Source organism: Pipistrellus kuhlii, unplaced genomic scaffold, assembly GCF_014108245.1.
Source record: "Pipistrellus kuhlii isolate mPipKuh1 unplaced genomic scaffold, mPipKuh1.p scaffold_m20_p_8, whole genome shotgun sequence".
Classification (NCBI taxonomy): Eukaryota; Metazoa; Chordata; class Mammalia; order Chiroptera; family Vespertilionidae; genus Pipistrellus; species Pipistrellus kuhlii.
In genome coordinates this window covers 30623022-30637219 of record NW_023425584.1, presented here as the reverse complement: position 1 = coordinate 30637219, position 14198 = coordinate 30623022, and the positions used below count along the sequence as shown (strand labels likewise).

Below are 14198 nucleotides of genomic sequence, written 5' to 3'. Positions count from 1 at the left end.
ATGAGAAATGTTATTTGAATAACTGATGGGGAGGGAGGCTGTGCATACTCTGAGGCAGAAATGAAAACCTCCAGAAAGATGCAACTTGGGGAATATTGGAAACTGGAGAATGGAACATCAGTCTAAAATAGGGGTGTCAAACTCAATCAGAGAAGGGGCCAAAATCTAAAATCCAGCCTAAATCGCGGGCCGAATGGTTTACTGAACAGTCATAAACTGTCATTGTGATGGAAACGCAGTGGAGTGCAGTGATGACAGCGCGGTGCGGGCCACATTGCAAGGCCTGGCGGGACGGATTTGGCCCGTGGGCCTTGTGTTTGACACATGTGGTCTAAAATATTCAACACGGCCAGTACAGCAACCGGCCAGGTGTTGTAGAGCTCACTGCTGCCGGGGACTCTGAAGGCACGCGGCCGGCAGTGCTCCCGGACCAGGGACCTTTTTCTTGGGCTCATTTTGACCTCATTTCCATGACGCGCCTCATGATTTCTGGAGCACCTCAGCATCAGCGTCATTAGCACAGCCATGGACGTGCCCCAGACCGTTCCCACCTGGGATGAACTTGACTTTTCAGAGCCCAAGGGCTCCTGGGCTCCCTGCTGTTACAGCCCATGGCCGAGGTAGGAGCCCCTTCCTGTGAGTGCAGGTGGCATGGGCAGAAGCTGCAGGAGCCACAGACCTGAGCTCCACCGCTGAAACACGCCTGCCATGGTTGCTGCCTACCATGGTCCCATTCATTGGGGCCACATCAACACGGGAATTTGCATTCTAACTCTCATACCTTCTGCCATCCGTGAGCCACTGAGTGTCTCCTAGGGGCGAGGCACTGTGCCAGGTGCTGAGAAGGGATCAGGTGTGAAGAGCCCTCGGCCCTGCCTGAGGCTCTCTCCCTCCAGCGGGAACTGCCATGCCCTTCTCTTCAGACTCAACCCCAGCTGGGCCCCGACTCCACAGACGTGTTCTGATGTCCACTCAGGGCCTCCCTGTCTTGCTCAGGGTGTTCTAGCCGGGCCAGGCCAGGCATGGAGTACTGTTCCACCAGAGACTACTCCAGGCCAGAGTTTGAGAGCCTGGCTTGCTGGGACCCACTGTGCCGGTGTCCGCCTGGACACACGCTATGCACAGATGGTCCCGATTCATGAGACTCTCTTCAGGGGGTACGTGCAGGCCCTATCAGCACCCCAATGTGTGTGAGAGGCCTGGGCGCCACCTGGTGTCCATGGCAGCCAGGGCACCACTGGGCCTCCCTGGATCCTGCTCTTTGAGGCCTGCGTCTCCAAAATGCCACCGCTGCCACGCGGAGAAGGCCCCAGCCTTCCTCTCTCTCTATCGCCTTTACACTCGAACCTGTAAACTCCACGCACCGGGCCAGCGGTCAGAGGGCATTAGGAGAACCAGCCCCAAAGCCCAAATCGCAGGGGCACGAGGCCACTTCCTACCTGTCAGGAAGCAGGCCTTGCTGCGGGTGCCGGCGATCCTCTTCCCCAGCAGGCAGGCGGCGCGGTGGAGCTCACAGTGGTTCTCGTAGAACCTCCCGTCGGAGCCGCACACGGGCACGTAGCTGGGCCTGCAGGCCTCCAGGCACCGGCACTCGGGCTCCCCCGTCTCCCGGCTGAGCGCGCACCTGCTCCCGCGGCCGCACAGCTTCTTCCCGCAGGAGGATGGCAGCCAGTCGTAGCTGGAGAGCCCTGCGAGGCACACAGACACAGAGGTCACCGCAGGCACTCGGGTGGGGACCTGCATTTCCCTGGCGGCTCTTTCAAGTCCTGGCAAGCAGAGGCTCCGTTTGCCTGTGAGGCCGGGGCCTGGGGGCTCAGGTGCCTGAGGGAGTCCCTTCCCTCCCACAGGAGGTGGCTGTGAAGAGCAGTGTCCTGGAGTGCAGAGCCCGGTTTTTATGGCTCACACCAGACATCTCAGACAGGAGCCCTGCCTCTCTGGAAGGGAGGGGCAGACGGGGCTACATGGAGGTGGCAACGTGCCCAAGGGCCCTGCCGACGGACAGCAGGAGGCTTCCTGAGGGATGCAGAGGCTTGAGTCAAGCTGCCATCACACACCGCAGGGAGGAGACCTGAGGTGAGGAGGGGCTTTGTGCAGGGGCCCAGGAGTGGGTCAGTGCAGGGGAGCAGATGTGGTTCCAGGGCACTGAGAGAGCCAGGCAGAGGAATTTCGGTCCCACATGTTAGACCCTGGGGAGCTGCTGTGGAATCTAGGGAGCAAGTGTAGAGTGAGGAGGAAGTGGTGTCGGGATGGGGCGGAGGGCAGTCAGGGCAGGGAGGCCAGGGCTTCCCGGACGCGCATCCTTCGCCCTGGCGGCAGCAGCTCTTCTCCACGGCCTCGTCCTTCCCCGCACAGTGCCGCATCCCAGCCACAAGGCTGAGAACCTGCACCCAACACACGCCCATGCTGACCTCAGGCAGTGGTGCCCGGAGCTCAGAGGGCCAAGCGGGCAGGAGGAGGGGAGATGGCTCATGCTGAACCCGGTCCACTTAGTGAGGCGAGAGAACCACTAGCAGGGTTGCGACCCACAGGCTGGGAACCGCTAGCAAGGTCACCTAAGACCATCGGAAAACACAGATATTTATATTGCGATTCATAACAGTAGCAAAATTACAGTTGTGAAGTAGCCACGAAAATAATTTTATGGTTGGGGGTCACCACAACATGAGGAACTGTACTAAAGGGTCGCGGCATTAGGAAGGTTGAGAACCACTGACTTAGTGGAAGGCCAAGCAAGCGTCTCCCACGGCCACAGGAGCCCAGGAAACCGGCTGGCTGCACGTGGCATCGATGGCCAAGGAGAGGAAGTTGGGAGTTACAAAGGGATATCAAATCAAAACATGAATGCAGATTTCATGGCCACAGGAGTTTTGCTTTTAAGTTTTTAACGAAACCTTCAAAATACTCCACAAAACAGAACAGCCCTGGCACTCGAGCCTGCACTTCCAGCCTCGGCTCCTATCCTATGGGCTGACATGGTCTCCGGGGGGTGAAAAAAGAACCTTCCTTTTCTTGTTTTTGGTTAAGCCTGCTTTTCATCATTATAGATGTGAAAGGAAAAGAATCAGTTATCAGTAGATTAAGTGCTTGATTCAATAACTCATTTAAATTCCTCCGGCCTTGGCAAGCTAAGAAATATTGACTTTTTCTTGAATCATAATAAACTAGAAGGTCAAAATACCTCCGAGCGGTGTGAAAGTGCGGCTCCCGCGCGGACGCGGGCCCGGCCTGTACCCACTCCGCTAATTGCTCGCGTGTCACCGTGGCCTTCAGCCGCCGCGGCGCCCAGCTTCCTGTCAAGGCTGACGGGCGGAGGGAGGGTGGCTCCCGGCTGGAGGCCTCCTCCCCCGTGCTTGTGGCTGCTTTTGCCACAAAGTGTGTCTGATGAGCCCGGTTCCTGGAAAATGGGTTTCCCCTGGAAAGCGCTGGCGGCTACTAGAGGAAACTACAGCTGCGCAAAGGCCAGCATTTCTTTCCTCCTCCGCACAGCGCCAGGACTCGGCGCACGGCCACTGCATCGCCGTCTTAATAAGCTGCCGAGTGTGATGGGAAGGGCACCCACTGATTGCTCCATTTGGAAAACAACAACAACAAAAACAACAACCCAGAGTCAAGGTTTCCGAGTCCGTGGTTTCGTTTGCTTCCGCTGTGCTGCCCACCCCTAAACCAGCTCCAACTCACACCCGGGGTCCCTTTCCTGCCATCTCATGTCCAAGCGCCCTCTCTGCATCCTCCTGCCCATGGTGTTTGCCGCACCCTCTGGTCTCAGGAGACGCTGCCAGGGCCGGGCCTGTGTCTTCACACGGCCCCTGCACACTCAGGTTTTAAGAAACACAACAGCTGTAAAAGCTGATCTCCTTCACCCAGATGTTGCCACGGCTCAAACCCCGGGCTACCGGCTGAGATGGCGAGGGTGGGGAGGGTCACCGTGCAGGGGCCTTTGGAGGGTGCATCTCCCTGGCCTCCTCCAAGGGGCAGGAGGGAAGCTGGAGGGATGGTGGCCTAAAGGGGACAGGTGTCCTTGAAGGTGGGCCTTAGGACCCCGTCCCGACCCTTTCTCCTTAGAACCACCCGCAGGCGCCAAGGCAGTGGACGCCTCGGAAGAGCAGCGGTGTGTGTGGCGCTGCCAATGCCCACGTTGGATTCGCCCACGTGTGAGGCCACCGTGTTCAGAAGATGTGCCCGCCGGGGCCCGTGGAAGTGGTCAAAACACTCAGGCTCTCTCTGACGTGGAATCAGCTGTCAGCAAACAATGGATTCCGAATATTTGCAATTAAAGTAGTTTTAAAGCCTTGCCCCTGCTGCTTCCCAGCCTGCGGACAACAGGCCTGCGCCAAGCTAGGAACACCCCACTCAGGGACGGGCCTGGGATCCCGTCTGCCACGGAGGCACCAACAAGCCCCCGTCACCACGGCCTCCTTGTTACTAAAACAGGATGAATTCCCACTCCACCAGGATGGCGATAAAACAGCAGTGGGAGAGGTAACCGAGTGAGACCGCCCGCAACTGCCCCAGTGTTGGCGAGGACAACCACAATGCGGCAAAAGACATACTCTGTTTAATTTATAGTCATCAAGGAAGTCGTTACCCAGGTCAGAAACTGGTCATCGTACCAAAAAGCTGCTTTTCAACACTGATTGAATGTACTGACACGATCAGAAATGGGAATTGTTACATGAAGGTTATGACAGGAGGAGAAACAAGTCCATTTGTACCAGTCAGCGCTAAAGACTTCCCCGCTGGTTCAGGTAAGGATTCTCCATTCGAGCATCACAGACCTGGGGCTGCCAACTCCGAGCGTAGGCAGAGGCGGTGGAGGTTAGCCACGTCCAGGTCACATCTGTGCGATCCCAGTGGCGGGACCACACACAGGTAGGGAGTCCCGTTCCTTCACCCAAGCAGGAAGCCTCTCTCACCACCGAGCGCACCAGAGCACAGACAATTCGTAACCGGTTCCTTGGCACAGAGGAAACCTGTGCGAGGTCCCCTCTCAGGGACCATGCCCTGAATTGCACATGCCAGGAGGCCCATCGCTTTCTACTTTGGGATGCAAAATCGCCTGCAAGCATGCTGGCCAGTGCATCATCTCTGTCTGAGAATGTGTCCTCGCCTTGACTCCTGAGGAGAGCCCTCCCCTTACACGGCCTGAGAGGTCCCCACTCCAGGCCTCCTCAGCAGTACTACCTGGGCCTCCTCCTGCAGGCCCTCAGACCCCAGCAGGAGACTGCCTCACCCTTCCATCCCCTCCCTCCGACCTCCCCCACATACCATAAAGCCACAGTGAGGTGACCTCTTGGCACTAAGGTGGCCACATACTCAGCAAGGCCCAACGCAGGTGAGAATGGTGGGACGTGGATGCAGCGCCCAGAACCAGCCACCTTCCGTGCTGCCCGTCCTAAACCCCAGCCTGGCCCAGCACCGGGCTCCACCTTCTGCAGACAGAAGGCACTTGCACAGGAACCACATGCTCACCATCAGCAGACACAGCTGCATCACAGGCTTTCTTTTCTGTGCATCGTATACACTCACCAGAGGCTGTAGCCCGTAGCCGGGGTCAGGGTCAGGCTTTTTAAAGACCCAAAGCTGAGGACCTGCCTTTTGAAGAGCAGTGTGTCTACAGAGGTGTGTAGACATGGGGGGGGGGTGCCATCCAGGAGCTGCAGGTAATGGTCTCAGCACTCCCCTCCCCCACCCTCCCAAGATGACTTACGCTCTCCGACATGTTCAAGGTGGTCCTCAGACAGAATATGTGGTCAACTTCGACTCCCTTATTGCAGAGGCCACCCAAGAGCCTGGGACGTGGCGGCAGAATTTGGGTTTGTGTGAGAGCCAGTCAGTGTAGCTTCTATGGCCATGTGGATGGGTGGCGACAATGACGCACTGCAGGAGGGCCTGCCTGACAGCTCTCCATTCACGACTCATCCCACATATATTTTGGAGCCCCGCCTATGTGTCAGAACCGGCTCTAGGTGCTAGACACAAAGCAGATGAGGGCATTGTCCTCAGGACACTTCCAGGCAGCTTAGGAAGACAGAGTGTGAAGAGGAAAACGAGTAAATAAAAACGTGTGGGTTGTGATAAATGCCAGGAAGGAGATACACTGGCGGCTGAGTGGGCCAGCACTCATCTGGAGGTCAGGGATGCCTCCTGGAAGAGGTGGGATTTGACCTAAGACCTGAAAGTGAGGGGTAGAGCCTGGGGCCCTGGAGCCCATGAGCAGAACCGGGGTTGGCCCAGGAAGAGGCCTGGCCCACAGAATCCTGTTCAGAGCAGACCCTGCCCAGCTGAACAGTCTGCAGGGAGCTGTGACTGCAGAGGCAAAGTTACCCCCTTGCCTCTCTGTATCCTTGGGAAAGTGGGGTGACTCTGGCTCCCTGGAAGCCTTTCCTGGCCCCTGGGAACTGAGTGTTGGGGGGAGGTCCTGTCTCTAGTCCTGCCTGGGAAGGCCAGTCCTCAGACACTCCCATACGTCACAAGGCTCTTGGCCCCTCCCAGGCTGCAGGCGGGAGGAGAGCAGCCCTCCTGGGCTCTCACCCCTGGTCACCTTGGTGGGAACCTTCCTGCCCTCTGGGTGCGCTGGGTGCTGGGGCTGCTTCAGCCCAATCTGCCCTGTAAAGTCTCGTTCACACTCAGGTATGGGGAAGGGAATGTGCAGTTCCTCCCAGGGGAAGTGCTTTCCCAGCACCCAGCCAGAGAGGGCAAAGCTTACAGCAACTGCCGTGCACCGAGGCTGGTCAGGCCAGGATCATGCCCTCACTTAGAGGCATATGTGGGCTCACCTCACTCTGAGGCATTATACATGCCCATTTACAGAATAAAAGCTATGAGTTAAGAAGTGACTTGCTTATGGTCAGTCAGCAAGTAGGCTGTAGATGTGTAGAGTCTAGATTTGAATCAGTCTCACTCCAAATTGCTCAGACTTGGGGTCATCTGCTCAGCTGGGAACAGGGTCCCTGCCCGAAGGAACTCATGCCAGGAGGGTCCAGTTTGAGAGTCTCCAATTGTGTGCTTCACGACAGTAGAATTTTGACGAGCTCTGAAACTCCTGACCAAATTCTCCAACATCAGCACGCCTGGCTAGCGGATCTCTGCTCTCACACACCTCGAGAATGTGCAGCTGGGAGGCCAATTAAACGATGTCTCGGGGCTGGAGATGTACAGTGTGACAGGAGGAAGCTGTGCTTGGATCTTTGAACGTCCCAGACCTAAACCCACTCCTTGTCATGTGTAGACACTGGCCACCTGCCCTCCATTATCACGTCTCTCAGCTTCAGTATCTCCCTGCCCCTCCCCTACCTTTCCCCCTGAAATTGTCCGGTGACTGCTGGGCAGATGTGGTATCTTCCCGATGACCACAGAGCAGAGCCCAGACCAAGGCAATCATGTGCTTCACCAAAGCAGAATTTTGGCCAGATCTGAAAGTCCTGACCAACTTCTCCAGTGCCCAAAGCTTAACAGAAATACACGGTTACCCATCGCCGGCGGGAATGTGACCTGTCTTGTGCATTGCTCACAGGTCCTCCACTTCGGGCTGACACACAGGCTTCCAAACTAACCACCAATCCGGAGTTAGAGATGTCTGGAACGTCGGGAGGGAAGGAAGCCCTTTCACCTGAGGGTGGGCTCTCAGTTCTGCCTCAGGAGTTTGTACCCAACCAACTCTGGATCAATGGGAGCACAGATGAGGCTCCTGCAGGTGACAGACTCCCTGGGCAGGACTTTTGCAAGCGAATAAAAGTGCCAAATCCTATCTAATAAAGAGGCAATATGCAAATTGACTGTCACACCATCACAAAATGGTGGTGTAGCCACAAGATGGTGATGCCCAGGCCCCTCAGCCCTGCCAGAGTCCCCCAGTCCTTTCATCCCAGCTGGGGATTGGGGTTGGCAGGTGCACAGTGCAGCCGGACCTGCCCTCAGCACCTCCCTCCCCAACCACCCAGGTCTACCCAAGGCTCAGGTAACCAGGGTCGGCCAAAGCTTGTGCTGCCGGCAGTGGCAGCAGCAGAAGTGTGATGGGGGCATCACCTTCCCCTGATCGCCGGGTCGCCTCCTTCCCCTGAGGGCTCCTGGACTGTGAGAGGGGACAGGCTGGGCTGAGGGACCACTGCCTCCAGTGCATGAGTTTTCATGCACCGGGCCTCTAGTATACACATAAATACTTAAAATCACTACTCTCATGGAAATATAAAGCGAGCTTTAGTTAAAGATTTAGACTTGTTAATGAGGGGACGGGCAGGAGGAGTGAAGGAGGTCTATGGGGGTGGAGGAGGTGGTTAGATGAGACACATAATTTGTTAATGACCTACAGGGCAAGAAATCCATAACCTTTGGGGTCATTTTTCTATAATATCATAGAGATTGCAACTTTACTGGAAACAAATCTATAAGTAATGTGTAACTGCATAATCTGGGCCTTGAATCAGCAGCAAGATGATTGAACACACCCCCTAGCTGAGACAGTACATGATCCTTGGTGGGTCTGTGCAGCGATGCTCCAGTATGACACTGGGAGGACTTGCCACACCAACCCTTTGCCTTATCTCCAAGTCTCAGATAATTTCCCCAGTACACAAAGAGCCTACAGTGACCCGTGGCACCTGAGCGGACTGCCAAGGACTCTTATCCTCTCTCTTACCCGGGACACCTCCTTCCTTTGGAGCCCCCGGCAGAGCACAAAAAGACTCCGGAAGGGAGGCAATGAGGCCCCAAACATCAAGCTCAGCTTTGCTGAGACAGATAAGAACTCTCATGTGTCAGAGGCACGTGGTGGAGTCGGCCTGTGCGTAAGCGGATGATGCAGGACTGCGACACCATCGTGCGAGCGGCATCAGAACTCCTCCAGGGCTTGCACCGTGCAGCTGGGGTTCAAGTAACACTCGGTTAAACCTCAGAATGGACCCTGGCCCTCGTTAGCTTTGTGTCCCAGGCAAGTCTCCTACCCTCTTTCCCCTCTAATTGAAAATGAGAAGATGAATGGTTTGTTGCTCACAGGATTGTTTTGAGGATTAAACAGTAGAATTCATGTCAGGAGCTGTACACAGTAAGTGTTTAGTGGGTGCTGGGTTGACTAGCTAGGACTGAAAGCTGAGAACCATTTGGTTTTATTGATGCCGGTCTGTGTTCAGGCCTGACTTAATGAAAAGGTGAGCATGTTTACACTGGGAGCATGGATTGGTTTTAAAAGGCAGAGGTGAAATAGCATGGAAATGCTCAAATAGTGCAAGGAAATGCTTCCCTTGCAAGTTTCCCACTCCAGGCATTGCTTGACCGGGTAGACTCTGCCCAGCTTCTGAGTTGAGGGCGTCTGAAAGGGACCAGAACTGACCCGTGGCCCAAACTCTGCAGGTCCCACTGGACAGCTCGGGGGGTGCTAGGCAGTGAGAGGGGCCCCGAGCTGCCCGGTGAGCCAGGGCTCGGCTTCGCAGGCACCCACACAGGGCCCCTGTCCTGCAGATGCCTCGGGCCCACTCACACAGTCAGGCCTGGTGTTTCTCTTCCTTCTGGTGCCCTTGGCTCCGCTCTGCCATTTCCCCCTCCACGCTGTGTGAAGACAGTACCGCCACCTGACACACGGCTTCTAGAGCTTTCTCCCCAAGGCCTCCCACGGGCATGCTCCACTTAATCCAAGCTCCCAGACTGATGGCCTGGAGGGTTCCCTGCCTGCTGGCCGGCACTCGGCACTTGTCACTGCAAAGCTCCGCTGGCTCCTCAGACAGAACAGCAGGCCCTGGGGCAGGGCCCGCAGCAGCCCAACTTCACAGGCACTCCGTGCTTGGAGCCGCGGATAGGTGGTCTCTGTGGTTTTAGGACAAGGACCAGGTTCCTCTTCCTACGTTCAGAGCTCAGCACGGAGCCTGGCACAGAGGAGGCTGTGGAACATGATGAGTGAAAGTGAATCTGGGGAAGACATCGCAGAGACCCCAGATTGAAGGCTGAGGGTCTGAGTAATCGGAAATGAATGGTTTTAAAGAACCAGGCAGGGTGACATGCTGAGCAGTAAGGGTGGAAGTTGTGGAAAGCATTGGATGAGAGACCACAGACCAGGGTTCTACCAACGCAGGACTCTCACATGTGAGCCTCCATTTCCTTATCAGACATGAGGGCTTTGAATAGAGATTCCTTGAGTTGGAAAAATAACCTCACACCTGTGAATTTAGGATGCATATAAAGGCCTGTGCTCTAGTTGGCATGCCTTCTGGTTAGAATATAATGACAATAATCTCTTCTGTTCCTTTTTACCTGTATTTGCTCTATTAGGTTATCTCACTGGCTTCTTTTATTTCTTATTCTTTTTGGTAATCATCACCTAAGGATATTTTTCCATTGAGTTTTAGAGAGAGTGGAAAGAAGGGGGAGGGACAGAGAGGGAGAGACACGGATGTCAGAGAGAGATACATCAATTGCCTCCTACATGCCCCCAACCATACATGCTCTTGATCAGAATCAAACCTGGGACCCTTCAGTCCATGGCCGATGCTCTATCCACTGCGCCAAACCCGCTAGGGCTTCACTGACTTGTGACAGGTTATTTCTGCGTTGGGAAGAAAAGCTGCATAAAAATGGGAAACACAATAGGATGTTTGCCTCTGGGAGAGTGTCTCTTACAAAATGGTTTTGTTTTAGAGCACTTCCTCCAAACACATCCCCGAGCTCCTGCTCTTTGCCTAAAGCCTCTTCAGTCTGCATCTGTCTTATCCTCTGTCACCAGAGCCCTCATTTTTCCTCCTGGCACCACGCTCCCTTGTCACTTGCGCTCCTCAGGGCTCCCTGCCTCCCCAGCTTCCAGCGGAGAGCCAGATGTTGCTCTCTCAATGGGTCTGCACTCTCCCGCTGATGCCTCATTACGTGGGTTCCTTCCTGCTTCTCCACCAACTAATGATTCCAGGCCAGGACACCTCGGGCTCCTCCAGTTATTTCAGGGTAAGCCCTGTGATGCTTCCCACACTTTCTACTCTGGACTTACGAGCACTGAGGGGGTGCGCCGCCTTCCAGGGCGCTTTACCTGCTGCCTCGAGGTCAACACCGCAGGCCCTTGTCTCAGATGTGTCTCACAACCAGAGAGAACAACACGCTCTTTTTGATTTTCTTTTAAAGAAGAAAAGACGGAGCTCAATTGCAATATCTAATATTAGCACAGAAAAATTTAGCGTTTTCTAACCAGAAGGGTGTCAATTTCTCCTCTGCATGATCTGCCCTTATCTCTCAGTGAGATTAGCAGCCATAAAAATATGCCCTGGAGAATATCAAAACAAAGCTTAGTCACAGTATCAAGCAGATCATTTCATTCTTTCTCTCCTCTTCTCGGCTCCCGCCCTCTGGCTCCCCTGGGCCAAATCTCTCTAAGGCCTCTGGCAGGGGGGCCCCAGACTCAGCGGAGTCTGGCTTTCTTGGGTGGGCTGTGTCTGTTCCACCTCTGAGACAGGAGAGTGTGTGCAGACCAGGCAGTAGGAGGCTTTTTCCAAGTGTCTCCGTAGGGTCCTGCCAACCTGTCTGCTCCCAGACAGAGGCCCTCCTCTCAGGCACCACCTGTGGGACCTCTACTTCCTCCTGTTACTTCAGTGTCTGAACTTGACCCCAGGGAGCAGGCAGTAGAAAATAACCATCTACACAAGGGTGCCCAGCCTCCAGACAGGGAAGAATGACTAGAATTGGAGCTGCTGCAGGAGGAGGATGACAACATCAACAGAGACAACCAAGTATCAAAACTCTAGAAGTGGGTGTAACAAAAAGAGGGTTTCCGCCTGCTGGTGTGGCTCAGGAGGTCACGGGGTTGGATTCCTGGTGAGGGCACATGCCCAGGTGGCAGGCTCATTCCACAGCAGGGGCGGGGGTGTGTGGAAAGCAACTGATCAATGATTCTCCCATCATTGGTGTTTCTCTCTCTTCCTCTCTTTTCCTCTCTGAAATAAATTAAAATATATATATAAAAAAAAAGGGTTCCCAAGAAAACCATGCATCTGAACAAAAAATAAAACAAAGGAATTTACAGAGAGAATGGTCTCTATTGAGACCATTGGTGGCCTCCAAGATTAAGCAGAGGACATATATCAAAACCCAGAGCTGAAACTGAAATACAAAGCCCGAAAGTACATAGTCATTCCAAATGAAAGCATTAAGGAAAAAGGAAAGATGGAAAACTCCTTAAATATGTCATTGAAATGGCCAACCACTGTTTTAATGAAAGTAGGAGCCAGACAGGGATATCTGCCCTCACCATTTTTTATTTAAAAAGGAAGGATAATAACACATGAAAATGAAATAATCAGTAAAAATTCAGAAAAGGCAAGTAGCAACTACCTCTTTTTACTAGTTGTGTATCTGTATAGTTAAAACACCAAGAGACTAGTGAAAAACGTTAAAAATGGAAGACAATTATGACCAAGTGGTGGACAGATGATAAATAATGCCAAAATTAATCATTCTTTCCGTCATTAGCAATAAACATTTTGGAATGGGAAAGGTAAAATATTCCACTCATAATGATGGCAAAAACCATAAAATATTTATGAATAAATTTAACAAGGAAGCCACAGGACTGATATGAAAAAGACTATAAAACCTTATTGAAGGTCATAAAATAAGACTTGAACAAATGCAGAGACACTTCTTACCTTAGGTGGGAAGATGCTACCATAAATTTATAAATCTAAGGAAATCCTTTTGAAATTGGATAGAATGACCTTAAGAGGATCATTTAGAAGAGTAAGTGCCCAGATAACCAAGACAAATAAAAGGGAGAACAGGGAAGGGAGATGCGTCGTACCAGACACCAGAACATCAGACCAGAAAGCTGCCGTGTTCACGTCAATGCGGTATTGACCTAGAAATAGACAAGTCAATGTAAACCTGACAGGACAGAAGAGAGGACCCAGAAACAAATCCCACTACCTATGAGAATGTGATGTATGACAAGAGTGACCACTGCATTGGGAAAATGAGTCATCTGATAAACGACTAGCTATCCACCTGGCATTAAATGACATTGAAACCATTTCATACCACATAAACATAAAATTCAAGTAACTATCAATTGTTCTTGTTAAATAATGAGTAGCTATGAAAGAATATTATACACTTTGTGGACAGCATCAGCACTGTTGTACAAGGAGCAACTATGGACTCATGCAGTTCCCATTTAAAGAAAAAGAACCATTTGATTAGTTTTGAAATGTTCCTGTTTCCAATTCCATTCCCTCATTTCCACTCAGAGGTAACCGCTATCCTGAACTTTGTGTTTGTTATTCATTTGCTTTTCTTCGCAGTTTTAGCTCATCTTTGTATTTGTACACAATATATTGCTTGGTTTACATGTTTTTGAAAATGAGATAAATTTGAAGGAATCATACTGTTTGTATGGAGACTTACTTCATTTGCTCTTATACTGTTGTGTTTCATCCACATCTTTGCTTATACCTGTGATTCATTCATTTTCACTTACTGTGCCCATTGTGTGCACATATTATTAATACTTATTTGGTTTACATTAAATTGTTTATTGCCTTTTCCCATGGTTCTCTTTCTTTTGTTTCCTTATTCTGAATACTTCATCTTTTTTTTTTTCTATTCATAACCCTGCCATTGTAGACATAACCCTTTGGGGTCCCAGGTTTCTATGGGGAGTGGGGAAAGTTTTCCAAATACTTCCACCTTCTGAGGGCTTTGGGACTTGTCCTTGCAATCCTGGATCACGCAGGGCATGCAAACCAAAGCTGAAGCTCACCCAGTTGGACAAAAGGCCTCAAGGTCAAGACAGCTCCACAGTCACTTTACTTCTCTGGGTTCCCGATTTCACTTGCTTTTTTAGCCTCTGAAAATATTTAGTATTTTTTTTACTAGCACATCAATGCTTAAAAGGATTTAAAACATATTTATCTGCTATGTTGCCAGAGGCAGGAGTCAGAGGATGACTTTAAAAAATCAGTCCAACGATTAAAAAGCACTTTGAGGTAAATACAGGGATATTATCTTCAACACGCCACCACTCGGCCCGTGGCGAGGGGATGAGAATCCTTCCTGGGGCAGAGGAGACTCAGGAAGGGCGGGGTCAGGGCGAGGTCACCTATCTTAACTTTCCTACACATGTAAAGTGAATTTAATCTCTATCACCAGGAACTTAAACAATAAAGAGAAGTCTATGAACGGGGTGCCATGGAGAAAAGAAAGAAAAGGACAGGTGCCACTAGTTACCTGAGCTCCTA

At 52.3% G+C, this 14198-nt stretch overlaps 1 protein-coding gene across 1 annotated transcript in view; it reads right to left on the bottom strand.

Annotated features, from left to right (window-relative positions):
* The window catches only part of FSTL4 (follistatin like 4), a 296460-nt gene that overhangs the window by 142877 nt on the left and 139385 nt on the right, over positions 1-14198 (bottom strand). Inside the window, exon 4 of the mRNA XM_036424598.2 lies at positions 1440-1688. Coding sequence (XP_036280491.1) covers positions 1440-1688 — 249 coding nt within the window. The remainder of the gene's footprint in view (positions 1-1439; positions 1689-14198) is intronic.